This window comes from Pelophylax lessonae, assembly GCF_965119305.1.
Source record: "Pelophylax lessonae genome assembly, chromosome: 5".
Lineage (NCBI taxonomy): Eukaryota > Metazoa > Chordata > Amphibia > Anura > Ranidae > Pelophylax > Pelophylax lessonae.
The window spans coordinates 548483832-548511643 of NC_138772.1; the positions used below are offsets into that span (position 1 = coordinate 548483832).

General features: G+C 47.2%; 2 protein-coding genes across 3 annotated transcripts in view; both read left to right on the forward strand.

Annotated features, from left to right (window-relative positions):
• Positions 1 to 2610: 2610 nt before the first annotated feature.
• Positions 2611 to 27812, forward strand: part of LOC309556118 (uncharacterized protein) — a 57543-nt gene continuing 32341 nt past the window's right edge. The window contains exon 1 of one of the 2 annotated variants that reach the window (XM_082258464.1): positions 2611 to 2718. The gene's annotated coding sequence lies outside the window, so the exon portion shown is untranslated. Of the gene's footprint in view, positions 2724 to 27812 lie in introns of both variants that reach the window. The other variant, XM_082258463.1, reaches the window with a different exon arrangement.
• Positions 6244 to 27797, forward strand: LOC309556591 (interferon-stimulated 20 kDa exonuclease-like 2; the record flags this gene model as incomplete). Its single annotated transcript, XM_082259031.1, has 3 exons — positions 6244 to 6957; positions 16982 to 17182; positions 27679 to 27797. 3 exons carry the CDS (start codon positions 6244 to 6246, stop codon positions 27787 to 27789), a joined length of 1026 nt encoding a protein of 341 aa, XP_082115157.1. The 3' UTR covers positions 27790 to 27797.

Genomic DNA, 27812 nt, shown 5'->3' on the forward strand with positions numbered 1-27812 from the left:
CCAGATTTATTGACTGGACATCCAAATTATGACAATCGTGACAAGGTAGACGCGTTTCACACACTGATTGTGTGCGTAATCAAAATGATTAAGCACACAATCAGTGTGTGAAACGCGTCTACCTTGTCACGATTGTCATATTTGGATGTCCAGTCAATAAATCTGGATTTTGACTCAACCTGGAGTGCTGCCAATTCCTTTATCAAGTTTTCACGGAGGTGAGCCGGAGCATGCACCTGTGTGAGTCATCAGGCAATCACACCACCTTGAGCAGTGAGTTCTTGTCTTTTCAACTGGTGGGCACTGTGTGACAGCACTGGTGAGCACTGACTGGCAGCAATGATGAGAACTGATTGGCAGCACTGTTGAGCACTGAGCGACAGTATTGATGGGCACTGAGTGAAAGCACTGATGGGCAGCACTAAATGGCAGCACTGATTTGCAGCAATGATGAGCACCGATTGGCAGTACTGGTGGGCGTAGTAAAGCAGTGCCATATTGCATAAAATATCCTGGTCATGAAGGGGGGTAAATCTTCCGGGGGGGGGGGGGTAATGTGGGCAGAAATGTCACAATCTGACTTCCCAGGAGATTCCAGCCCCTGCAGCAGTCAGATCTGTGCACTGAGTGTGGGAAATGCTCCTCTCTCTGGCTCAGTGGGAAATGCTCCTCTCTCTGGCTCAGTGGGAAATGCTCCTCTCTCTGGCTCAGTGGGAAATGCTCCTCTCTCTGGCTCAGTGGGAAATGCTCCTCTCTCTGGCTCAGTGGGAAATGCTCCTCTCTCTGGCTCAGTGGGAAATGCTCCTCTCTCTGGCTCAGTGGGAAATGCTCCTCTCTCTGGCTCAGTGGGAAATGCTCCTCTCTCTGGCTCAGTGGGAAATGCTCCTCACTCTGGCTCAGTGGGAAATGCTCCTCTCTCTGGCTCAGTGGGAAATGCTCCTCTCTCTGGCTCAGAGGGAAATGCTCTTCTCTCTGGCTCAGTGGGAAATGCTCCTCTCTCTGGCTCAGTGGGAAATGCTCCTCTCTCTGGCTCAGTGGGAAATGCTCCTCTCTCTGGCTCAGTGGGAAATGCTCCTCACTCTGGCTCAGTGGGAAATGCTCCTCTCTCTGGCTCAGAGGGAAATGCTCCTCTCTCTGGCTCAGTGGGAAATGCTCCTCTCTCTGGCTCAGTGGGAAATGCCCCTCTCTCTGGCTCAGTGGGAAATGCTCCTCTCTCTGGCTCAGTGGGAAATGCTCCTGTCTCTGGCTCAGTGGGAAATGCTCCTGTCTCTGACACAGTGGGAAATGCTCCTGTCTCTGGCTCAGTGGGAAATGTTCCTCTCTCTGGCTCAGTGGGAAATGCTCCTCTCTCTGGCTCAGTGGGAAATGCTCCTGTCTCTGGCTCAGTGGGAAATGCTCCTCTCTCTGGCTCAGTGGGAAATGTTCCTCTCTCTGGCTCAGTGGGAAATGCTCCTCTCTTTGGCTCAGTGGGAAATGCTCCTCTCTCTGGCTCAGTGGGAAATGTTCCTCTCTCTGGCTCAGTGGGAAATGCTCCTCTCTCTGGCTCAGTGGGAAATGTTCCTCTCTCTGGCTCAGTGGGAAATGTTCCTCTCTCTGGCTCAGTGGGAAATGCTCCTCTCTCTGGCTCAGTGGGAAATGCTCCTCTCTCTGGCTCAGAGGGAAATGCTCCTCTCTCTGGCTCAGTGGGAAATGCTCCTCTCTCTGGCTCAGTGGGAAATGTTCCTCTCTCTGGCTCAGTGGGAAATGTTCCTCTCTCTGGCTCAGTGGGAAATGCTCCTCTCTCTCTGGCTCAGTGGGAAATGCTCCTGTCTCTGGCTCAGTGGGAAATGCCCCTCTCTCTGGCTCAGTGGGAAATGCTCCTCTCTCTGGCTCAGTGGGAAATGCTCCTCTCTCTGGCTCAGTGGGAAATGTTCCTCTCTCTGGCTCAGTGGGAAATGTTCCTCTCTCTGGCTCAGTGGGAAATGTTCCTCTCTCTGGCTCAGTGGGAAATGCTCCTCTCTCTCTGGCTCAGTGGGAAATGCTCCTGTCTCTGGCTCAGTAGGAAATGCTCCTCTCTCTGGCTCAGTGGGAAATGCTCCTCTCTCTGGCTCAGTGGGAAATGCTCCTCTCTCTGGCTCAGTGGGAAATGCTCCTCTCTCTGGCTCAGTGGGAAATGCTCTTCTCTCTGGCTCAGTGGGAAATGCTCCTCTCTCTGGCTCAGTGGGAAATGCTCCTGTCTCTGGCTCAGTGGGAAATGCCCCTCTCTCTGGCTCAGTTGGAAATGCTCCTCTCTCTGGCTCAGTGGGAAATGCCCCTCTCTCTGGCTCAGTGGGAAATGCCCCTCTCTCTGGCTCAGTGGGAAATGCTCCTCTCTCTGGCTCAGTGGAAAATGCTCCTCTCTCTGGCTCAGTTCGAAATGCCCCTCTCTCTGGCTCAGTGGGAAATGCTCTTCTCTCTGGCTCAGTGGGAAATGCTCCTCTCTCTGGCTCAGGTTATTATTCTTCAGTCACTTCACCATTACAGCAAGGCTGCCTCTTAGTCCCGCCCACACGTCTGCTTCTACCCAGCTCCCCGCCTCCTCTGGTGTACCAAGATGGCGACGAGCGCACTTCCGGCGATGTCCCGACTTCCGGGAGTGGCAAGATTGCCGCTCTTGTGAAGCCTCGATAAGGAGTCCGTCTTTTTTTCACCCAGCTTTATTAAATAGACACCCCGGAGGACAAAGTTGAAAGGAGAGCGGTACGGTGCGTGCGGGGAGACAGGGCGGGGGGGTGTATGGTGGGAACTGTACGTGGGGGTCTCCCCCTCCATCCCATGGAGGTCAGGGGCCCCTATAGAGGGTGCTGGGCCCTACAGAAGGTAAAGGCCTTCATAAATATTGTTAGCTCTGTGCATTAAGGAGGTCGGTGGCCTTTTAGGAGGGTGCTGGGGGGGGGGGGGCATTACAAGATGGAGGATGGTGACCCCCCCCCCCCCCCAATAGAGATAATCACAGAGAAAAAAGCACTGCAATACCAAAAGACTTCAAAAACAATCCCATGTGGCCCCCAAATAACACAACTAAAAACTACAAATGCTTAAAAAACAGTGAAAAGCGATCCAATTCACTGAGGAAAATAATACTGCGAATAAACACCCCGCCGAGGTGCGAACACCGCCTACAGGACATTTCACTGCAAAATCTAATCAAATAAATTCATATATATATATATATACTGTATATGGAAATCTAAATGAAGTAAAGTAAATAGAAACCAGCATGGATACCAACGTAGGGTGTAAAGATCCTATTATATAATATAATATATATATATATACAAATATTAGACTGGAAGATTTTCCCCCTTAATGACCAGGCCATATTGTGCGATTCGGCACTGCCTTACTTTAACTGACAATTGCGCGGTCGTGCGACGCTGTACCCAAATAAAATTGATGTCCTTTTTCCCCCACAATTAGAGCTTTTTTTTGGTGGTATTTGATCATCTGTGCGATTTTTTTTTTTTTATTTTTTTGCGCTATAAACAAAAAAATGCGACAATTCTGAAAAAAAAAAATATTTTTCACTTTCTGCTATATAACATTCTCCAAAAAAAAAAAAAATTAAAAATCCGAATTTTTTAACATTTTAGGCCAATTTGTTTTCTGCTACATATTCTTGGTAAAAAAAAAAATGGCAATAAGTATGGTTTGGTTTGCGTCAAAAGTTATAGCGTCTACTAACTAAGGGAAAGATTTATGTCGTTTTTATTTATTTATTTTTTTTACTAGTAATGGCGGTGATCTGCGATTTTTTTTTTTTTTTTTTTTTTTTTTTTTTTTAGGACTTCGACATTGTGGCGGACAGATTGGACACCTAACTGACACTTTTGGGGGTACCAGTGACATTACTACATTAATCAGTGCTAAAAATATGCACTGTTACTGTAATAATAGCACTGGCAGGGAAGAGGTTAACAGTATTGGTCAGGGGTCCTCAAACTTTGGCCCTCCAGTTTTTCGGGAACTACAATTCCCATCATGCCTGGTCATGTCTGTGAATGTCAGAGTTTTACAATGCCTCATGGGACATGTAGTTCTATAACAGCTGAAGGGCCGCAGTTTGGGTTAAATGTGACCCTAGGGGAGTGATTCTAACTGTATGGGGGGCGGGGCTTGTGAAATTACATGCGATCCTATATAAAAGGCTCTTTGATTATTGCAGGGAGTAGGTTATATATAATGTGTGTGTGTATGTATATATATAGTGTGTGTGTATGTATGTATATATATATATATATATAAAGTGTGTGTATGTATATATATATATATATATATATATAGTGTGTGTGTGTGTGTGTATATATATATATATATATATATATATATATATATATATATATATATATATACAGTGGGTACGGAAAGTATTCAGACCCCCTTAAATTTTTCACTCTTTGTTATATTGCAGCCATTTGCTAAAATCATTTAAGTTCATTCTTCTTCCTCATGAATGTACACATAGCACCCCATACTGACAGAAAAACACAGAATTGTTGACATTGTTGCAGATTTATTAAAAAAGAAAAACTGAAATATCACATGGTCCTAAGTATTCAGACCCTTTGCTCAGTATTTAGTAGAAGCCCCCTTTTGATCTAATACAGCCAGGAGTCTTTTTGGGAAAGATGCAACAAGTCTTTCACACCTGGATTTGGGGATCCTCTGCCATTCCTCCTTGCAGATCCTCTCCAGTTCTGTCAGGTTGGATGGTAAACGTTGGTGGACAGCCATTTTTAGGTCTCTCCAGAGATGCTCAATTGGGTTTAAGTCAGGGCTCTGGCTGGGCCATTCAAGAACAGTCACGGAGTTGTTGTGAAGCCACTCCTTCGTTATTTTAGCTGTGTGCTTAGGGTCATTGTCTTGTTGGAAGGTAAACCTTTGGCCCAGTCTGAGGTCCAGAGCACTCTGGAGAAGGTTTTTGTCCAGGATATCCCTGTACTTGGCCGCATTCATCTTTCCCTCGATTGCAACCATTCGTCCTGTCCCTGCAGCTGAAAAACACCCCCACAGCATGATGCTGCCACCACCATGCTTCACTGTTGGGACTGTATTGGACAGGTGATGAGCAGTGCCTGGTTTTCTCCACACATACAGCTTAGAATTAAGGCCAAAAAGTTCTATTTTGGTCTCATCAGACCAGAGAATCTTATTTCTCACCATCTTGGAGTCCTTCAGGTGTTTTTTAGCAAACTCCATGCGGGCTTTCATGTGTCTTACACTGAGGAGAGGTTTCCGTCGGGCCACTCTGCCATAAAGCCCCGACTGGTGGAGGGCTGCAGTGATGGTTGACTTTCTACAACTTTCTCCCATCTCCTGACTGCATCTCTGGAGCTCAGCCACAGTGATCTTTGGGTTCTTCTTTACCTCTCTCACCAAGGCTCTTCTCCCCCGATAGCTCAGTTTGGCCGGACGGCCAGTTCTAGGAAGGGTTCTGGTCGTCCCAAACGTCTTCCATTTGAGGATTATGGAGGCCACTGTGCTCTTAGGAACCTTAAGTGCAGCAGAAATATTTTTGTAACCTTGGCCAGATCTGTGCCTTGCCACAATTCTGTCTCTGAGCTCTTCAGGCAGTTCCTTTGACCTCATGATTCTCATTTGCTCTGACATGCATTGTGATCTGGAAGGTCTTATATAGACAGGTGTGTGGCTTTCCTAATCAAGTCCAATCAGTATAATCAAACACAGCTGGACTCAAATGAAGGTGTAGAACCATCTCAAGGATGATCAGAAGAAATGGAAAGCACCTGAGTTAAATATATGAGTGTCACAGCAAAGGGTCTGAATACTTAGGACCATGTGATATTTCAGTTTTTCTTTTTTAATAAATCTGCAACAATGTCAACAATTCTGTGTTTTTCTGTCAGTATGGGGTGCTATGTGTACATTCATGAGGAAGAAGAATGAACTTAAATGATTTTAGCAAATGGCTGCAATATAACAAAGAGTGAAAAATTTAAGGGGGTCTGAAAACTTTCCGTACCCACTGTGTATATATATATATATATATATATATATATATATATATATGCTTACGATCGTCAGGGGGGGTCAATCGAGATCGCAATTTAACGATTAATCGTGCAGCTCTACCTCACATTATAATTTTTTCTCTCCTAGGTGATGAAGCGTCCTCCACGCTCAGCTCCTCATTTTATTTTACCAATCGCTGATCTCCGGACTATCCACCTTCCTACCTCAGAGGCGGCGGCAGTATAACCCATCATGGCGGAGATGATTTTAAACTTGGACATGTCGGGCGGACCGTCCAGTGGATGCTCTGAACCCCGGAACAGCAAGAAGCGTAAGCGTTCTCTTTCTCTTAAAAGGAGAAAGTATTTGAAAAGAAGACGTTTCCTGAAGCAGAAGCAGTGGCGCCAAAAGAACCCCAAAAATGAAAAGGAGCAGCCAGCGAATTCCGGGGCCCACAGCAAACACAATGGGCAGCACCGGACTGAGAGACCACATAACAACTTCTTCTGTCCCAACCAGCAGCTGCCCCCCTCCGGGACGGCCACCACGGGCGCCCCGCACCAGTCCGGCACTCTGACCGTCGGCATTGGCTCCGGCGCTAATCATTCTCGCAGTGCAACGTTTACAACTTCCAAGGGCCACTGTTCTTCCAAACCGGCTGAGACTGGTCACCGGCCACCTACACCTTCTCTTCACCAGATCAGCGAGTATGACAGCGGAATCCCCTCGGTCTATTCCACCCCCAGCTACAAAATAGTGGCCATAGACTGTGAGATGGTGGGCACAGGGCTGAAAGGAAGCATCGGTGCCCTGGCCCGGTGCAGCATCGTCAGTTATAACGGGGACGTGATGTACGATCAGTACATCAAACCAGCCGATCCCGTCACAGATTACAGGACAAGATGGAGCGGAATACGGAGGGAACACTTAGTCAACGCCATTCCATTCTCTGCCGCACAAAAAGAGGTGAGAAGCCGCCGGTTACTGAAAGTCAGCCGGGGATTCTGTTTGTTATTCAGATTTAAAAAAAAAAAAAAAAGTTACCGGCGCTTAGAGTGATATTAACCACTTAAGCTCCGGAAGATTTTACCCCCTTCCTGACCAGGGCCTATTTTGCAATTCGGCACTGCGTGACTTTAACGGACAATTGCGCGGTCGGGCGACGCTGTACCTAAACGAATTTGACGTCCTTTTTTTCCCCACAAACAGGGCTTTCTTTTGGTGGTATTTGATCACCTGTGCGATTTTTACTTTTTGCGCTATAAACAAAAAAAGAGCGACAATTTTGCAAAAATAAACAATATTTTTCAAATTTTTTTATATGAAATTCCCCCCAAAAAATGTAAAAATCAAAATTTTTTTACATTTTTGGCCAATTTGTTTTCTGCTACATATTTTTGGTAAAAAAAAAAAATCACAGCGTATTTTGATTGGTTTGCGCAAAAGTTATTGCGTTTACTAACTACAGGAAAGATTTTTGTAATTGTTTTTTTTTAAACGAGTAATGGCGGCGATCTGCGATTTTTTTTTTTTTGCGGGACTGCGACATTGCGGCGGACAGATTGGACCCTTGACTGACATTTTTGACACTTTTGGGGGTACCAGTGACATTACTACAGTAATCAGTGCTATATATATGCACTGTTACTGTACAAAATGATACTGGGAGGGAAGGGGTTAACTTTATTGGAGAGGGAGGGGTTAAGTGTGTCCCTAGGGGCGTGTTTCTAACCTGTGCGATTTTTACTTTTTGCGCTACAAACAAAAAAAGAGCGTCAATTTTGCAAAAATAAACAATATTTTTCACATTTTTTTTATATGAAATTCCCAAAAAAAAAAATGTAAAAATCTAAATTTTTTTAACATTTTCGGCCAATTTGTGTTCTGCTTGTTTGGTAAAAAAAAATCGCAAAAAGCGTATTTTGATTGGTTTGCGCAAAAGTCATCGCGTCTACAAACTAGGGGAAAGATTTATGTCATTTTTATGGTTTTTTTTTTTTTTTGCTAGTAATGGCGGCGATCTGCGATTTTTTTTTTTTTTTTTTTTTTTTTTATTTTATTTTTTTTTTTGTGGGACTGCGACATTGCGGCGGACAGACCGGACCCCTAACTGACATTTTTGACAATTTTGGGGGGGACCACTGATATTAATACAGTAATCAGTGCTAAAATATGCACTGTTACTGTAATAATTACACTGGCAGGGAAGGGGTTAACACTGTGGGTGATCAAGGGGTTAAATGTGAACCTAGGGGAGTGATTCTAACTGGGGGGGGGGGGGGGGGGGTGTGGCTTTTGAAATGATCATAGAGACCTGTGAGCCTATATAGAAGGATCACAGGCGCTCTGTGATCATTCCAGGGAGAAGAACGGTCAGCTGTGTTTACAACAGCCGATCGTCCTTCTCTCTCAGCGGGGAGCGATCACGGGTGTCAGGTGGCAATCGGAGCCGCCTGCTCCGTGCATCGGTGTCCCCGCTGCCGAGTGGGGGTGGGAGCGCTCCGGCGCACGCTCGCCCCTTAGCTCAGTAAGTGATAAAGGGGTTAAATGTGTACCTTGGGGCGTGTTTCTAACTGTATGGGGGAGGGACTTGTGAAATTATCAGAGACCTGTGTTCCTATATAGAAGGATCACATGGTCTCTGTGATCATTCCAGGGAGAAGAACGGTCGGCTGTGTTTACAACAGCTGCCTGTTCTTCTCTCTCAGCTGGGAGCGATCGCAGGTGTCAGGCGGCAATTGGAGCCGCCTCTCCGTGCATCTGAGTCCCCGCTGACGAGTGGGGGCGGGGGCTGCGCGCTCGCCCCCTAGCTGCAGGCATGCAACCGACGTATACCTACGTCAGTTCACGCAGGAGCGGCTGCCTGCCGCAGTATAACTGCAGCGGGCGGTCATTAAACAGTTAAAGCGGTTGTATTCTCAACAGAACAAGAACAAAAAAAAATCCTGCAGGTCAATGGCATAATGTTCTAGACTGCATGTCATACTAGCACATTATGAAATACTTACCTTAGAACGAAGCCCCGACACGGTCGCCCGGACACCGCTGAGGGAGCAGACATGTTCCCTCCGCGTCCCTTCTGGGCTCGGCGGCTTCGGTGCTGTGAGTGGCCGGAGCCGCGATGACGCATGCGCGCGGGGATTTCTCTTTCCGGCAAGGAGCTCTGACGGTCCGACAAGATATGGCGCATGCGCCGCTGGTGTCAGCAGCTGCATGCAGGGTGAATATCTCCTAAACCTTTATTTTACCTACAGGTAAGACTTATTACTTATTGTTTACATAGGCAGACGGCTGTTCTGTCAGTCTCCTTGACAATTGCGGGAGGCCGGCAGCGATCGCGGCCGCCGGTCCCACGGACTGGCTCCCGCTGTTACTGCCTGTCTGTTTCTTTCCAACTTTCATCCAATCCGATCCACTGGACAGATGGCAAATGTACCCCCATCCGTCTGTTTTTAAACGGAGCGGATGCCAGCGGGTGACAGCAGGCACATTTCCGCTGACATCTGCCGCTACATGGAGAACTATGTATGGCCCAATCGGGTCCACCTGAAAAATGCCCCCAATCTGTCCACTGGTGTGAAAGGGGTCTAAGGCTTATACAGACAGGCGTATTGTATGGAGTGTAAAGCAATAAGATTAAAGTGATTGTAAAGTATAAATAACAAACGTGTCATACCTCACACAGAGCAGTCTGGATCCTCCTCTTCTTGGGTCCCTCTTCAGCTTTCCTGCCCCCCCCCCCCCTGCTGTTGGGTAGCCCCACAGCAAGCAGCTTGCTATGGGGGCACCGAGCCAAGTCACAGCTCCGTGTATCTATTTAGACATGTAGCTGGGGCCCAGGCCATGCTAGTGAGGACAGCGTGGAGTGAGGGACAGCGTGTAGTGGGTACACCATGAAGTGGGGACAGTATAGAGTGGGGACAGCATGGAGTGAGGCCCCCTTTCTATTCACATTGACTGACTGACTTTGACAGCAACAGGAGCCAATGGTGCCACGCTGCTCTCTCAGCCAATGAGGAGGGGAGTCCCAGATGGCCGAGACATTCCTACAACATCGCTGGAGCAAGAGGGACCTCAAGTAAGTGTGAGGGGGGGGGGGGGGGGGCTGCTGCACACAGAAGGTTTTTTATGTTAATGCAAACAATACATTAAGATAAAAAACCTACTGACTTTACAACTCCTTTAACCACTTACCGCATATCGACGTAGGGCTACGTCGGTAAACTTTGCGGGCTTATACCGGGATGATGCCTCTAGCTAGAGACATCATCCCGGTACCGTGGTTTGAAGCCGACGGTTGGCTATCCATCGGTAACGACCGATGCGGCTCGGGAGCCACTCGATCGTTACCCGGGGGGGGGGGGGGCGGGAGGGGACGTCCGTCCGTCCCCGCCCCCCCCCCCTCCCGCCGCCTTCCGTGACTTCGCCCGGGCCTCCCGTCCCACCGGGAGCCCCGAGCACCCAGCCGGCACGTCCGCCGGCTGGATGGAGTCCCGATGAATGCCGGAAACGGCATCGATCGGGTCTCCGATGACGTAACCCGGAGGTGGCGTCCATGACGTCACTTCCGGGTTACTGTGCTGCAAAAGGCGGCAAATTTAAAAAACGGCTGTATGCAAAAACGCCGTTTTCGGCGCTTTGCATACAGGGAAGTGTAGTGGAGGGGTTTGGGGTCTTTTAGACCCTCGATCCCTCCATAAAGTGTACCTGTCACTACATATTGGTGTCACAAGGGATGTTTACATTGCTTGTGACAGCAATAAAAGTGATCAGATTTTTTTTTTTTTTTAAAAACTGTAATAAAGTTAAAAAAAAATAAATAGGAAAAAAAAAAAAAAAAAATTTAACCGCCCCCGTCACCGTTAGCTCGCGCACAAAAAAAAAACCGTATACGCAAGTTGAACTGCGAATGAAATCGCTGTTCAAACCCCACATGTGAGGTATCGCCGCGATCGCCAGAGCGTGGGCAATAATTTAAAATAAAGAGCTACACTCTAACTCTAAACTGGTAACCGTTAAATAAATTTAAAGCGTCGCAGATTGAGATCTCTATTGACCGTAGTTTGTCTCCATCCCACGGGGGGGGGGGCGCAATTTTAAACCGTAACATGTTGGGTATCTATTTACTCGGCGTGACATCATCTTTCACAATATACAAAAACAATGGGCTAACTTTACTGTTTAGTATTTTTTAAATGAAGTGAAATGTGATTTTTTTCAAAATTTTTCCAAAAAAATGGCGTTTTAAAGACCGCTGCGCAAATACCGCGTGACAAAAGATTTTGCAATGACCGACATTTTATTCTCCAGAGTTTTTGCTAAAAAAATATATATAATGTTTGGGGGTTCTAAGTAGTTTTCTAGGAAAAAATACTGGTTTTAACTTGTGAACAAAAAGTGTCCGAAATAGGGCTGGGGCTTAAGTGGTTAACTAAGTCACATGAACAGGAAGGGCTTTTTAATGAAAGTAATCCAGGTGGCTCTAGAGCCGCCCAATTAGTTTTATGGTGCTCTTAACCACTTGCCGACCGCCGCCCGACTATATACGGCGGCGGTCAGCCCCTCCCAGACAAAGTGACGTACCGGTACGTCACTAGCCTGGGAGCCCATAGGGGGCGAGCGCGGAGGCACGCTCCTGCCCCCCGCTCGTTCACTAGGAAGCCCACGCATGTGACCGGCGGACCCGATGTCCGCTGGTCACTCGCGATCGTCGGCTGTGAAGGGAGAAAGGCAGGCGGCTAATGTAAACAAAGCCGTCTGTCATTCTCCCCTGTGTAAAAGCACTGATCTAACGGTCCTGCTATGTAGGACCGTTGATCTGTGCTGTTACACACACAGCCACATCCATGACAGTTAGAAACACACCCCTGGGGACACACTTAACCCCTCCCTCTCCAATAAATTTAACCCCTTCCCTCCCAGTATCATTTTTACAGTAACAGTACATATGTATAGCACTGATTACTGTAGTAATGTCACTGGTACCCCCAAAAGTGTCAAAAATGTCAGTCAAGGGTCCAATCTGTCCGCCGCAATGTCGCAGTCCCGCAAAAAAAATCGCAGATCGCCGCCATTACTCGTTAAAAAAAAAAAAATTACAAAAATCTTTCCTGTAGTTAGTAAACGCAATAACTTTTGCGCAAACCAATCAAAATACGCTTATTGTGATTTTTTTTTTTTTTTACCAAATATATGTAGCAGAAAACAAATTGGCCAAAAATGTAAAAAAATTTTGATTTTTACATTTTTTGGGGGGGAAATTCATATAAAAAAAAGTGAAAAATATTGTTATTTTTGCAAAATTTACGCTTTTTTTTTGTTTATAGCGCATGATCAAAAAATCGCACAGGTGATCAAATACCACCAAAAGAAAGCTCTGTTTGTGGGGGAAAAAAAGGACGCCAAATTCGTTGAGGTACAGCGTCGCACGACCGCGCAATTGTCCGTTAAAGTCACGCAGTGCTGAATCGCAAAATACCCCCTGGTCAGGAAGGGGGTAAAATCTTCCGGGGCTTAAGTGGTTAAAGTGCGCGCACTCCCGCCAGCGGCACCCAAAGGGAACTGCTCATATGGTGAGAGTAGGAGGAACTCAGAGAATATCCCTTCCCTGACCCTTCCTGTGAATAATGTGTAGCTGAGGATGCAGCTGTTCAAACACTTTCCATCCTTCATTAGCTACATTGGAGGTCAGGGGAGACTTTGGGGGTCCAATAGACCTCCAATATCTCTATAAAGAATACCTGTCACCTGCCTAATGCTATCATATAGAGGGCTTGTTGGCCCCCTTGTGATGGAAATAAAGCAAAAAAAAAAAAAAAAAAAATTAGGTGTTAAAAAAAATATATATATATTTATATTAACCACTTGCCGACCGCCGCACGACTATCTACGTCGGCGGTCAGCCCCTCACAGGCAAACTGACGTAGGTCTACGTCGCTTTCTTGTGAGGGTCTAGGGAGCGAGCGCGCGCCCCCGCGTGGTCACGGACCCCCCCCCGCGCGTGTGACCGGCGGACCCGATGTCCGCCGGTCACTCAGCGATCGTTGGGGGAGAGGGAGAAAGGCAGGCAGCTTGTGTAAACAAGCTGCCTGTCATTCTCCCCGGTGTATGAAGGATGATCATACGGGTCTACTATGTAGAACCGTTGATCACTCTGCATACAGCTGAAGCCACAGCCAATCACAGTAGAAAGCACGCCCCTAGGGACACACACAGCCCCCCCCTCTCAAATAAAGTTAACCCCTTCACTACCAGTGTATTTTTACAGTAACAGTGCATATATATATAGCACTGATTACTGTAGAAATGTCACTGGTAACCCCAAAAGTGTCAAAAATGTCAGTCAAGGGTCCGATCTGTCCGCCGCAATGTCACAGTACCGCAAAAAAAATCGCAGATCGCCGCCATTACGCGTTAAAAAAAAAAAACAACAAAAATGACAAAAATCTTTCCCTTTGTTAGTAAACGCAATAACTTTTGCGCAAACCAATCAAAATACGCTTTTTGCAATTTATTTTACCAAACATATGTAGCATAAAATTGGCCGAAAATGTTAAAAAATTTTGATTTTTACATTTTTTTTTGGGGGGAATTTCATATAAAAAAAATGTGAAAAATATTGCTTTTTTTGCAAAATTTACGCTCTTTTTTTGTTTATAGCGCATGATCAAAAAATCGCACAGGTGATCAAATACCACCAAAAGAAAGCTCTGTTTGTGGGAAAAAAAGGACGCCAAATTCGTTTAGGTACAGCGTCGCAAGACCGCGCAATTGTCCGTTAAAGTCACGCAGTGCCGAATCGCAAAATACCCCCTGGTCATTTAGCAGCCAAATCCTCCGGGGCTTAAGTGGTTAAAAAGGACTAAAAAATGTTATACACCCCATTCCGCGAACGTGCACAATTTTGAAGCATGACATGTTGGATATCTATTTACTTGGTGTAACATTATCTTTCACATTTATAGAAAACAATTGGGATACCTTTACTGTTTTCTTATTTTTCAATTCAAAAAAGTGTATTTTTTCCAAAAAAAATTGCATTTGTAAAACCGCTTGGCAAATACGGTGTGATAAAAAAATATTGCAGTGATCTCCATTTTTTTTTTTAACAGTAGAAACTATGATCTCCATTTTATTCTCTAGGGTCTCTGCTAAAAAATATAATGTTTGGGTTCCAAGTAATTTTCTAGCAAAAAAAAAAACTGATTTTAACTTGTAAGCAAGTGTCAGAAAAAGGCCCGGTCCTTAGGTGGTTAAACTGCCCTCACTTAGGCCCCACGGAGTCCGTTCTCCTCAGCGGGGGGATCGATCCGCCGATTCTTGCTGAGCAGGCGGATGACCGCTCCGTCTCCGCTCACTGTGCGTAGATGGAGCTGTCAGAGCCCTGCTGTCCTCTATGGGGAGATCTAAAGAAAATGGACCGCCTGTCCGTTCTCATCCAATCCGATCCTCCAGACAGATGGAAATTAGTGTTTCTCTTACGTCCTCCGACAGTCGCCGCCACCTCTAAGTCATCACTATTGGGTATTGACTTCCGCTCCTCAGGAGTAGCTAGGCATAAGACTTAGTCAAAAGAAGAAAAGCATTTGCATAGACACACCCATGGGGGCTGTCCCACTGTTTAATACCCCCCCCCCCACCTGCAGTGATCACTCCCAACTCAGTTTGTTTAGTGTTTCCATCCGTCCGGATTTCATGGATCGTATCGGAGAGCAGCGGGTGTGAGCGGAGATATCTCCTCTGACATCTGCTGCCCCATAGGGATGCATGGGGCATCCGATCCGGTCCACCTGAAAAACTGACAGGGAGATCGGATCGGATCACCTGTGTGAAAGGGGCCTAAGACTTGACATGTTTGGTATACACTTGACACATCCCCCATCTTTTATATTTTACCAAAAAATGGGTATAATACTGTAAAATGTGATTTAGTGTACATTACTGAAAATATGCATTTGATAAATATCTGTGAAAATATTGTGCGATATAAAAAATTCCAAAGACCACGATTGTATTCTCTGGGGTCTCTGCTTCCAGAAAATTGTATGTTCTCTTTTTTTTTTTTTTTTTTTTTTTTGGGGGGGGGAGTTTACAGTATTTATTTTTTTTTTCTTTTGGGGGGGGGGGTTTACAGTAATTTTTAGCAAAAAAATGTAGATTTTAACATGTCTGCAAAAAAGATATCAAAAATTGCCCCTTTCAGGGGGGGACGCGGATACATGTCAAAAAGAGGTAACCACTTCCAGGTAGGGGCGCCGCGGCAACTTATGTCATTTGCTGCCCCTCCTCCCTCGCCCCGCTGCCTTCTGGGAGGCACACAGAGGTCCAAGAAGACAGCGGGACCATCGAGAAATCACTTCACTTCATGTTTTCCTTAGTAGGGATACCGGCGCCTGCACTGGGAGCCAATGGCTGGGTCGGCTTCGGGTGCTGACATCGCGGACTCCTTGGACAGGTAAGTGTCCTAATATTAAAAGTCAGCAGCTACAGGATTTGTAGCTGCTGACTTTTAATTTTTTCCCTCCAGGCTGGAACTCCGGTTTAACTTATTCTTGTTTGCTGACCATTCCTTCCAAAAGTCTTGGTTGCCCGGGAGGTCATATTTACGTCAGCATGGTCCCATTTTACTAGGGATGCACCGATCCGATATTCAGATCGGATATCGGCGCCGATATGGCCATTTTAGATGGATCGGGGGATCGGTAATAGGGCTGGGCGATAAAACGATACCGATATGTATCGCGATAGTGACATTTTCGATAGCAATAAAAGACTTTGAACGATAAGTCCGCTCCGACGGGTTTAAGCTTTAAAAATGGCGCCGCCACGTCATTGCGCACGCGCCGCCACCGCTCGTGTAATTTCGGCTATTCCCGGCCTCTCCCGAGCGGCGGCGGCGCGTGCGCAATGACGTGGCCCACAGCACTGCATCTCCTGTAGTATGCCCACAACCCCAGATCCTCTTGTACCATGCCAATACCCTGCATTCTCCTGCACCATGCCAGTACCCTGCATTCTCCTGCACCATGCCAGTACCCTGCATTCTCCTGCACCATGCCAGTGCCCTGCATTCTCCTGCACCATGCCAGTGCCCTGCATTCTCCTGCACCATGCCAGTGCCCTGCATTCTCCTGCACCATGCCAGTGCCCTGCATTCTCCTGCACCATGCCAGTGCCCTGCATTCTCCTGCACCATGCCAGTGCCCTGCATTCTCCTGCACCATGCCAGTGCCCTGCATTCTCCTGCACCATGCCAGTGCCCTGCATTCTCCTGCACCATGCCAGTGCCCTGCATTCTCCTGCACCATGCCAGTGCCCTGCATTCTCCTGCACCATGCCAGTCGCCCTGCATTCTCCTGTACCATGCCCGCCGCCCTGCATTCTCACCCTAGGGTCCTTATTTTAAATGGGTAATAAAAAATATCAATAATTATCGATATCGACCGATATGAAACACTGATATCGTGATACAGTTTTCAGCCATATCGCCCAGCCCTAATCGGTAATATTGACCGATCCACTGGCCGATCTGGTTTTTGCTTAGTAAGGGCTCAGCCATCCCTTACTAGGTGCAGTAGTAGTATGGGATGGGAGCCGCTATTTCCTGTTTAGGGTCCGGCTCACAGGCGGAGTGATATCAGATGCACTCCGCCTGTGAATGGAGGAGCCGTACACATGAAGCAGCGGCTTTGCTCTGTACTGCAGCCACTTGCTTTGTGTGTAGCTCCGGATCGGTTCCGGTATCGGTATCGGTGATTTCACAACGCCAGATATCCGTATCGGGTCCAAAAAAGTCGGATCGGTGCATCCCTTACATTTTGCAATGGAACCTGATCAGCCCATTGTAGGATCAGCAGTCGTGGGAAACACAATTCCTTTGACTACAATAGAATAGACGCCCCCCCCCCCACGTTTGTAATTGGCCGGAGCTCTTCTAGATATTTATTTGTATGTAGGATGATATCAGAATTATTTTTGTGTTCTTCTACAGATCTTAAAGATCCTTCAAGGGAAGTTGGTGATCGGTCACGCCATCCACAATGATTACAAGGCCTTAGGATACTTCCATGCCAAGGAGATGACCCGAGACACGTCCAAAATCCCATTGCTGAACCGCAAGGCGGGTGTCCCAGAAAAGCAAACAACGTCACTAAAACATCTGGCCAAACAGCTTCTCCAGAAAGACATCCAGGTAACACATTTACCCGAATTCTCATGTCTGTTGTGCCAAGATTCTGGGAACATTAACCACTTCTGGACCGGAAGGATTTTCCCCCCTTAAAGCGGAGTTCCACCCTGGGAAAGCTTTTTTTAATAAAAATCCCCCGGGACAGTCAGGGCTAGTACATTCCACAATGGATAGCCTCTGATCTGTCCCGGGTTGCACTTACCTTTTAGAAGAAATACTTACCTTGAAAAAGTATTGTCCAGCGCTGCCATCTCAGGTGTGGGCAGCTTGAAGCCAGCGCGATCCTCTTCTGCGTCCTCTTCCGTCTTCTTCGGTCCCACAATGCACTGCACCGGCCCCGCCGTCACTTCCGGTGCCGCAGCGTCATCCCTGCACAGCTTCTGGGCATGCCCAGAAGCTGTTTAGCAAGGTATGACGGCGCCTGCACCGACCCCGACGTCAGTTCCGGTGCAGGCGCCGTCATACCTTGATTCCTGGGAGCGATGACGTTCAGCTCCCAGGAATCATTGCAAGCCAGGAAGTGACGAATCGCCGTGGCCGCCGAGGGGAGGAAGAAGGAAGTAAGGTAAGTATATTATCTTCTAAACAAGGTAAGTAAAAAAAAATTAAAAAATTGCGATTATCCATTTGTTTTTCAGGTGACCCGGAGCGAGAAGATGGAGGTAAGTATAAATTTAGGGTGGAACTCCACTTTCTCTATCGCTCATTGACAGACGTAGTCCTCGGTGATTCAACACCCTCGGGTTATGCTGCCCTCTACAGGAGTAGGACTAGACAGGAAAGAAAACGTTCTGGCCACACCCTAGGGGCAGTCCCAGAGGGTATATCCTCTCACTTCCTGCTCTAGCAAATCATTTTTTTTTCTGTCTAGTTAGGAGTAAGGACCTAGATACCTTGCTGGGATCTTCGGTCCTGGCAGGATTTTTTTCTTAGAAAAGATTTTTTAGACAGCTTTTTTTCTCCAGTGTTCCTGTGAGATCTTCAAGAAAGCTGAACTGGGAGACGGGCTGGATGTTGAGATCCAGTGGCCACCCCAGTTCAGCCTACGAGCGCGTGCAGGCCATAGCTCCGCGCTGGGTCGGCCGCGACATAGTCCCACTGGAGGGGACTGACCCTGCGAGTTAAACGTCTCGCTGAAACGCCAAGGACCATGAGTCACGGCGTCCGTATTGGTCGACAGCCCTCCTACCTCTGTGGAGAGGGGTACTGTCAGGAGTTGGCGCCCGCCTGGTTCCGGTATGGTGAGTAGTATGTTCCCCCTTTCCCCCTGACGGGTCTTGTGGTGAACGCGGGCCCCTCTCTGTAATGGTAAGGATGGGTTCCCCTCTATCCTATAACATGTCACAGATCCCCCTAATTGAGTGTGATTTTTGTGTACAAGAAGCCATGAGGCTTGGTTTGGGAGCTGACAATCTAATTGTAAAAATGTGAAAATGATTGTAGTCAGTGGCAGTACTAGAACTTTACTGTGATAGTATAAGGTATCCTACCTGTCAGTAGCCACAGGGCGATGTCTATACATGTACAGGTCCCTCTCAAAAAATTAGCATATTGTGATAAAGTTGATTATTTTCTGTAATGTACTGATAAACATTGGACTTTCATATATTTTAGATTCATTACACACAACTGAAGTAGTGCAAGCCTTTTATTGTTTTAATATTGATGATTTTGGCATACAGCGCATGAAAAACCAAAATTCCTATCTCAAAAAAAATTAGCATATTTCATCCGACCAATAAAAAAAAAGTGTTTTTAATACAAAAAAAGTCAACCTTCAAATAATTATGTTCAGTTATGCACTCAATACTTGGTCGGGAATCCTTTTGCAGAAATGACTTCTTCAATGCGGCGTGGCATGGAGGCAATCAGCCTGTGGCACTGCTGAGGTGTTATGGAGGTCCAGGATGCTTCGATAGCGGCCTTGAGCTCATCCAGAGTGTTGGGTCTTGCGTCTCTCAACTTTCTCTTCACAACATCCCACAGATTCTCTATGGGGTTCAGGTCAGGAGAGTTGGCAGGCCAATTCAGCCCAATAATACCATGGTCAGTAAACCATTTACCAGTGGTTTTGGCACTGTGAGCAGGTGCCAGGTCGTGCTGAAAAATGAAATCTTCATCTCCATAAAGCTTTTCAGCAGATGGAAGCATGAAGTGCTCCAAAATCTCCTGATAGCTAGCTGCATTGACCCTGCCCTTGATAAAACACAGTGGACCAACACCAGCAGCTGACATGGCACCCCAGACCATCACTGACTGTGGGTACTTGACACTGGACTTCAGGCATTTTGGCATTTCCCTCTCCCCAGTCTTCCTCCAGACTCTGGCACCTTGATTTCTGAATGACATGCAAAATTTGCTTTCATCCTAAAAAAGTACTTTGGACCACTGAGCAACAGTCCAGTGCTGCTTCTCTGTAGCCCAGGTCAGGCGCTTCTGCCGCTGTTTCTGGTTCAAAAGTGGCTTGACCTGGGGAATGCAGCACCTGTAGCCCATTTCCTGCACACGCCTGTACACGGTGGCTCTAGATGTTTCTACTCCAGACTCAGTCCACTGCTTCCGCAGGTCCCCCAAGGTCTGGAATCGGTCCTTCTCCACAATCTTCCTCAGGGTCCGGTCACCTCTTCTCGTTGTGCAGCGTTTTCTGACACACTTTTTCCTTCCCACAGACTTCCCACTGAGGTGCCTTGATACAGCACTCTGGGAACAGCCTATTCGTTCAGAAATTTCTTTCTGTGTCTTACCCTCTTGCTTGAGGGTGTCAATGATGGCCTTCTGGACAGCAGTCAGGTCGGCGGTCTTACCCATGATTGTGGTTTTGAGTAATGAACCAGGCTGGGAGTTTTTAAAAGCCTCAGGAATCTTTTGCAGGTGTTTAGAGTTAATTTGTTGATTCAGATGATTCGGTTAATAGCTCGTTTAGAGAACCTTTTCATGATATGCTAATGTTTTGAGATAGGAATTTTGGTTTTTCATGAGCTGTATGCCAAAATCATCAATATTAAAACAATAAAAGGCTTGCACTACTTCAGTTGTGTGTAATGAATCTAAAATATATGAAAGTCTAATGTTTATCAGTACATTACAGAAAATAATGAACTTTATCACAATATGCTAATTTTTTGAGAGGGACCTGTATACTGCATTCCAGATCATTCCTCCAGCTAAGCAGATGCCTCCCGACGGCCACGGACCGCATACGGCCCGCCAGGGTCCGGTACCGCTGACCACCATGAGGGTGAAGGGTTGTGAGGCCGAGATCCTTCTGCAGACATGCCGCTATTCTGTGCAGGCCGCCGCCATTGTCTGGTAGATCGCACGAGGCCGCCATTTTGGTGTAGCCTCGTGTCTCCAGCATGGGGGCGGCCATGTTTGAGGTGACTCAAACACCTCATGGAGCCAGGGGGAGGCGCCGGCAGGCGTGTTAAGGGGCGGAGCCGCCTCCTTTACCCAGGAAATAGGGCCAAAGACTTCCTGTCTGTAACAAGACACGCTCTGAGCAAGCTGATGAAAACTTCTGTGCATCAGGGATGAGCCTTGGGGTCTCTCTCTCTCTCTCTCTCTCTCTCTCTCTCTGTGGGGTCCAAAAAGGCAGGTAACACTGAGGGGCGCTGTTGCGACTGGGGGACACAAAAAAAAAACGTTTTTTACTTTGTCATTTTTTGTCGCTGGCAAGTGTCTTGTATAATCATTGACCCTGCCTCATAGGTATCCCCACCTGATCCCCTCAAGGTGGCCGCAGGACCCTCCAGTACCCCACTTGTTTTTAATGCATTATCGGCAGTTTTGGAGTCTTTGGTATCCCGGGTGGAGGTGGCCTGGCAGGGACTGGGGTAAAGAAGCGACCCCCGCCTACCCCTATTGTTTATCAGATACTTCAGATACGGATTCGGAGCTGGTCAATGCAGTTGCAGGTCCCTCTTAGGGGGCTGTTGTCTCAGGTAATATCTCCTCAGCAGTGAGGAGCACGTTTCTGCCTCCACCATAGCACAAGAGTGGTGGATGCACTAGTTGTGTCCGTCTGGGAAACCTTTAGTCTTGAGGTTACACCGGCAGAGGTAGCTGAGACTGAGATTCCTTTTTGGTACTTGTTAGACTACCAAAAGGGCGAAGGATTTTCCTTTACCCAAATGGGGTCGTTTTGAAACGAACCCCTGTTATTTCCAAACGCATGGCTAGGCACTATCCGTTTGAGGAATTCCTCTTTATAGGATAGACGGTACCACCTGCTGTCTTGCCACAGACTGTTAGGATAAAAGGACCTCGTAACTAACGAGGACCTTCCTTTTCTGCTCATAAAGAGTTGTTCGTTCCGCGAGGGCGGGCGATAAGGCGAAACCCTCCAAAGCCTCTTTAGAGGGGTTTCAAAGGGCGCTGGTCGGCTAAACAAAAAGTCCGGCTCAGCCAAGCCTGAAGATACAGCCTGATGCGCCCCTACCCATCTCTGGGGTGGGGGGGTTGTCTTCACCGGCTTCTGGAGGACACAGGATCGAGTTTCGATCACTTCCACCGGCGCGATTCTTCCCTTCTAACATTGAACGGTTTCAGGGGTTCTATTCGAACCTATTCACAATGCCCAGGAAAGAGGGCAAGGTGCGTCCAAATCTGGACTTGGGAAGAAATAGAGTCCATCCGTACAGTGGTGGCCTCCCTGCATCAGGGGGATTTCCTGGCGTCCATAGACATTTAGGAGGCCTATCTTTATATCCCCATCATCGCAGGACATCAGCGTTTTTTCGCTTTCCCAAAGATCATCCCTGGTTCCCACCAGGAGACTGAACTATCTGGGCCTAAGGTTGGATACATCCTGGGCAAGAGAGTTTCTCCTTGCGGAGAAACTCCAGAAGGTTCAGTCAACGATTCGGATGTTGCTGTCCGTCAATTGGCTGGGTCTGATGGTGGCCTTCTTAGAGGCAGTACCGTATACCCAGTCTCATACCCGAATTCTCCTGAAGGAGGTTCTTTTTTAATGGAATCAGAATTCCGATTCCCTGGACAATCGGATCCGGTTGAGCGAGCAGACCAGGAAGTCTCCGATGCTCAACCAGGGGAAGTCATTTCTTCCGATAGTATCCAGATTACCAATAAGGGTATCGGAACTGAGAGCGATCAGATTTTGTCTGATTTACTGGATCGAGTAGCTCTAGAGCAGCCCGATTCGGATCCAATCGCATATGGCCTCTTCATCCAGAGGTTTTTCACTAGCTGTCCCTTCATTGGGACATCCCGGATGTGGATCTGTTGGCACCTTGGCTTAACAGGAAGGTGCGGAGGTTTGTAGCTCGCGCCGCGATCCTCTAGCGGACGCAGCAGAAACGCTGATCGCCCCGTGGGAGCAGTATCAGCTACGGCATGCCTTCCATCCTCTCAAGTTGCTGCGGGAACTTCTTCGCAGGATAGAGGTGGAGGGAATTCCAGTTATTCTGGAAATTCCGGACTGACCTCGTCGAGCCTGGTACGCCGACTTGGTGAGGCTAGTCGCGGACGCTCCTTGGAGACTTCCTCTCAGGGAGGATTTGCGGTCTCAGGAAACGATCTTCCATCTTGCTTTACAGTCGCTGGCTTAATGGCCTGGCCATTGAGACCCAGGTACTGAAGGACAAGGGAGTGTCAGCTTCAGTTATTCCTACCTCCAATTAAAGCAAGGAAAGCGACTTCCAGCTCATGGAAGTCTTATATTGCATGGTGTGAATCTATTGGATTTCCCCCACAGACCTATTCGGTCTGCAACAAGGGGTTGAGCAGAAACTATCCTTGAGCACGATCAAGGGTCAGGTATTCGGCGTTAGCAATCTTCTTTCAAGAAACCTTTGGCTAACCATTCCTTGGTGCGGAATTTCATCCAGGGGGTGCGACATCTGGCTCCGCCAGTGCGCGCACCCTTACCGCCTGGGATCTTAATTTAGTGTGGTCGGTTCTTCAGAAACTTCTCTTTTGAAGATATTAGGGAGATTCCCTTGCTTACATTATCCCAGAAGGTGGCCTTCTTGGTGGCCATTACTTCTGTACGCAGGGTGTCAGAACTGGCCGCATTATCCTGTCGTTCCCCAGATCTGGTGGTTCATAGGGATAAGGTGGTTCTTTTTCCGAATCCATCCTTCCTTCCTAAAGTGGTTTTCGTAAGACGGACTCACTTTTTGTGATCACGGATAGCCCGTGAAGGGGGTTGCCTGTGTCTGCCGCGACCATATCTACATAGATCAGTCAGACGGTGGTACAGGCTTATTCTATTAAGGGTCGGAATCCTCCGTTCCCTGTTAAGGCGCACTTCACTCGAGCGCTCAGTACTTCCTGGGTCTATCGCCATCAGGCGTCGGTGGTCCAGGTATGTAAGGCGGCCACCTGGTCGTCGGTACATACCTTTACAAAATTTTATAAGATTGATGTGATGGCATCGGCGGATGCCTCATTTGGCCGCAAGGTTTTGCAGGCCGCAATTTGAGGAGACCGGTGGTCTACCTCGGGGGTTTTTTTCTGTTGAAAAATTTCTGTTGAGTCTCATCATTGAGGATGAGCATTGTAAACTTCTAGTTGGCACCGGTTAGGCCTTCTAGATTGGATTTGATTTCCATTTTCCCACCCCTCATTTGTGGTACTGCTCTGGGACGTCCCGAGGGTGTTGAATCACCGAGGACTACGTCTGTCAATTAGCGATAGAGAAAAATGGATTTTTGTAAAATCTTACCGTAAAATCCTTTTCTCTTAGCTCATTGACAGACGTAGTACCCGCCCCTCTGTTTTTGAGTTGGGTTGGGTTAAATTCTCTAAACACTGCTTTGTGACATAACTGATTTGCTAGAGCAGGAAGTGAGAGGATATACCCTCTGGGACTTCCCCTAGGGTGTGGCCAGAACGTTTTCTTTCCTGTCTAGTCCTACTCCTGTAGAGGGCAGCATAACCCGAGGGTGTTGAATCACCGAGGACTACGTCTATCAATGAGCTAAGAGAAAAGGATTTTATGGTAAGATTTTACAAAAATCCATTTTTAATGACCAGGTCCTATTTTGCAATTCGGCACTGCGTTATTTTAACGGACAATTGCGCGGTCGTGCGGCGTTGTAGCTAAATAAAATTGATGTCCTTTTTTTCCCCACACATAGAGCTTTCTTTTGGTGGTATTTGATCACCTCTGCGATTTTTATGTTTTGTGCTATAAACAAAAAAATAGCAACAATTCTGGAAAAAAAAAAAGAAAAAAAACAATATTTTTCACATTCTGCTATATAACATTCCTAATAAAAAAAAATTAAAAATCAAAATTTTTTCATCCTTTTAGGCCAATTTGTTTTCTGCTACATATTTTTGGTAAAAAAAAAAAAGTCGCAATAAGCGTATTTTGATTGGTTTGCGCAAAAGTTATCACGTCTCCAACTAGGGGAAAGATTTGTCATTTTTTTTTTTTGACGGCGATCTGCGATTTTCTTTTTTGCGGGACTGCAACATTACGGGGAACAGATTGGACCCCTAACTGACATTTTTTACACTTTTGGGGGGACCAGAGACATTACTACAGTGCTAAAAATGTGCACTGCTACTGTAATAATGACACTGGCAGGGAAGGGGTTAACACTGTGGGTGATCAAGGGGTTAAATGTGAACCTAGGGGAGTGATTCTAACTGGGGGGGGGGGGGTGTGGCTTTTGAAATGATCATAGAGACCTGTGAGCCTATATAGAAGGATCACAGGCGCTCTGTGATCATTTCAGGGAGAAGAACGGTCTGCTGTGTTTACAACATCAGACGTCCTTCTCTCTCAGCGGGGAGCGATCACGGGTGTCAGGCGGCAATCGGAGCCGCCTGCTCCGTGCATCGGTGTCCCCGCTGCCGAGTGGGGGTGGGAGCGCTCCGGCGCGCGCTCGCCCCTTAGCTACAGGCGCGCGACCAACATAGTTCTGCCTCGTTTCACGCAGGAGGGCCGCAGTAAAACTGCGGTGGGCGGTCCGGAAGCGGTTACAGGATAAGTACACTTTCAAACAAAGTACACTTTTTTTCTTTTTTGTGTATTGAGCTACTCTAACCCACCCTCCTCCTCCTCCATTCATGCATACTTACCTTGACCCACGCCCGTGGTTCTGCTGTTTGTTTACTGTCCTGGCTATGTCTGTGCATTATGGGGGCGATGTCTGATCTATGGGGTACGAATGCCCAGGCGCAGCCAATACAGTGAGCCTTGTGGCATTGAATATAAACAGAGGAGCCATGGCTGTTGGATTGAAGTAAGTATAGATCTGTTTTAGGGGAAGGGAAGGTTAGGCTAAATCACGGTTGGGGGACAAGGAAAGATAAATACACCATTTACATAGGTAGATGTTACTTACGTATGCGTTCACTACTGCGTGTGAGCACACAGGGGCGGGGGACACTTACATTTTTTTTTTTTTTTTTATTGTTCTATTTTTTTTTTAATTATTACACTGTCCCTTGAAATAAAAAAAAATTTGATCACATTTTTGCTATCCCTTGCAATAGCAATAAAAGTGATTAAAACATTTTTTATTTCAAGAGACAGTGTTAAAATTAAAAAAATCTTACTATATAAAGTGTCTCTGCGTCCAGTCCCTGTGTCCGTGGGATTGCGCTACTGCGCATGTGCCCCACGGACAGCCGTTGGGACTTAGAGCGCAGAGACTTCGGCCGGCCGGGCAAAAATGTTGAAGCGGCGGGCGCCTTCGCCCCTCCCTACTTCAGTCAGTTAGGGCACAGGTGAGCGGCCCGACACAACTTCACCTCTCCGTCACCATGGAGACCCCCCCCATTACACAGACAGGTCACCCCCCCTCCCCCCCATTGTATCTTACTATATAAAGTACAAGTGTCTCTGCGTCCAGTCCCTGTGTCCGTGGGATTGCGCTACTGCGCATGTGCCCCACGGACAGCCGTTGGGACTTGGAGCGCAGAGACTTCGGGCGGCCGGGCGAAAATGTTGAAGCGGCGGGTGTGCGTGGGCACGCGGTGGGTGCGCGAGAGCCGCTCGGTCAGCTCTGCGCGTGTCCCCGATGTTGCTAGGGCAACAGGGACGCTACATATGTTCTAGCGCCCGTTAATTTAACGGGCTTAATGTCTAGTAGAATAATATGTCTAGTAGAACAATAAAAAAATAGAATAATTTAAAAAAAAAATTACAGAATGATGGGTCCTCCAAAAGACCCCAAATCTCTCCTCTACCCTTTTTTGCTGTATGTTTACATGGCCTGAGAACTGCCCTCCAAAGGGCAAAGAAACGAGAGGTGCCCATCTTGCCATCACTCTTCTCTATAGGAAAACACTGCCGATGCCGGATGGTTCCCGGGCTCAGTGATTGGTAACTTCGGGAAACACCCGGGAAGGGGGAGGGGGGGGGGTGCACATCTTCCACAGCTTCTAAAAGTGATCCCGTGGCTAATCCGCTGCTGGGTTTACTTTTATCGGAAAGTCGGCAACCTAAGGGAAAAAAATTACAGGGGGCGGGGTTATGGCATCTAGATGCAGCCATTAACCCGGTATCAACGTAATGATGTACAGTATCTCACAAAAGTGAGTACACCCTTCACATTTTTGTAAATATTTTTTTCTATCATTTCATGTGACAACACTGAAGAAATGACACTTTGCTACAATGTAAAGTAGTGAGTGTACAGCTTGTATAACAGTGTAAATTTGCTGTCCCCTCAAAATAACTCAACACACAGCCATTAATGTCTAAACCGCTGGCAACAAAAGAGAGTACACCCCTAAGTGACAATGTCCAAATTGGACCCAATTAGCCATTTTCCCTCCCCGGTGTCATGTGACTCATTAGTGTTACAAGATTTCTGGTGTGAATGGGGAGTAGGTGTGTTAAATTTGGTGTTATCGCTCTCACTCTCTCATACTGGTCACTGGAAGTTCAACATGGCACCTCATGGCAAAGAACTCTTTGAGGATCAGAAAAAAAGAATTGTTGCTCTACATAAAGATAGCCTAGGCTATAAGAAGATTGCCAAGACCCTGAAACTGAGCTGCAGCACGGTGGCCAAGACCATACAGCAGTTTACCAGGACAGGTTCCACTCAGAACAGGCCTCGCCATGGTCGACCACAGAAGTTGAGTGCACGTGCTCAGCGTCATATCCAGAGGTTGTTTTTGGGAAATAGACGTATGAGTGCTGCCAGCATTGCTGCAGAGGTTGAAGAACTCTGAGTCTTTTTAGGGAGGGGATTCTCCTGACACACAATGTTTAAAGATCTTAGAGTGGGGGGGTGCGGTTTTTTAGGCATCTTCCCCCTGGATGTAAGATGACCCTGTCCCGGCACTGATTGTGGAGGATGAAATTAGATCTTAGAAATGTGAGAGAACAGAGCGCCACTGAGATATACAGAATAAGGAGCTTTTCTAAGGTGCCAACGTCGCTGGGGGAGGGGAGGGGAGGGGGAATCGGCTCTTTACAAAAGCAGCAAATTCAGCCTGAAACAGGAAATTGTCATAATGAGAGAAATGGCGGGATCAACAGGTAATCATTCCTTTCTTTCCTTCCTTTGCAGAATGGCAAATGCGGCCACTCTTCCGTGGAGGACGCCAAGACAACAATGGAATTATATCGTTTTGTGGAGGCCGAGTATGAGAGAGAGCTGGCGTCAAGTCATGCAGATTGATGATTTTTATTGGGCGGGGGGGT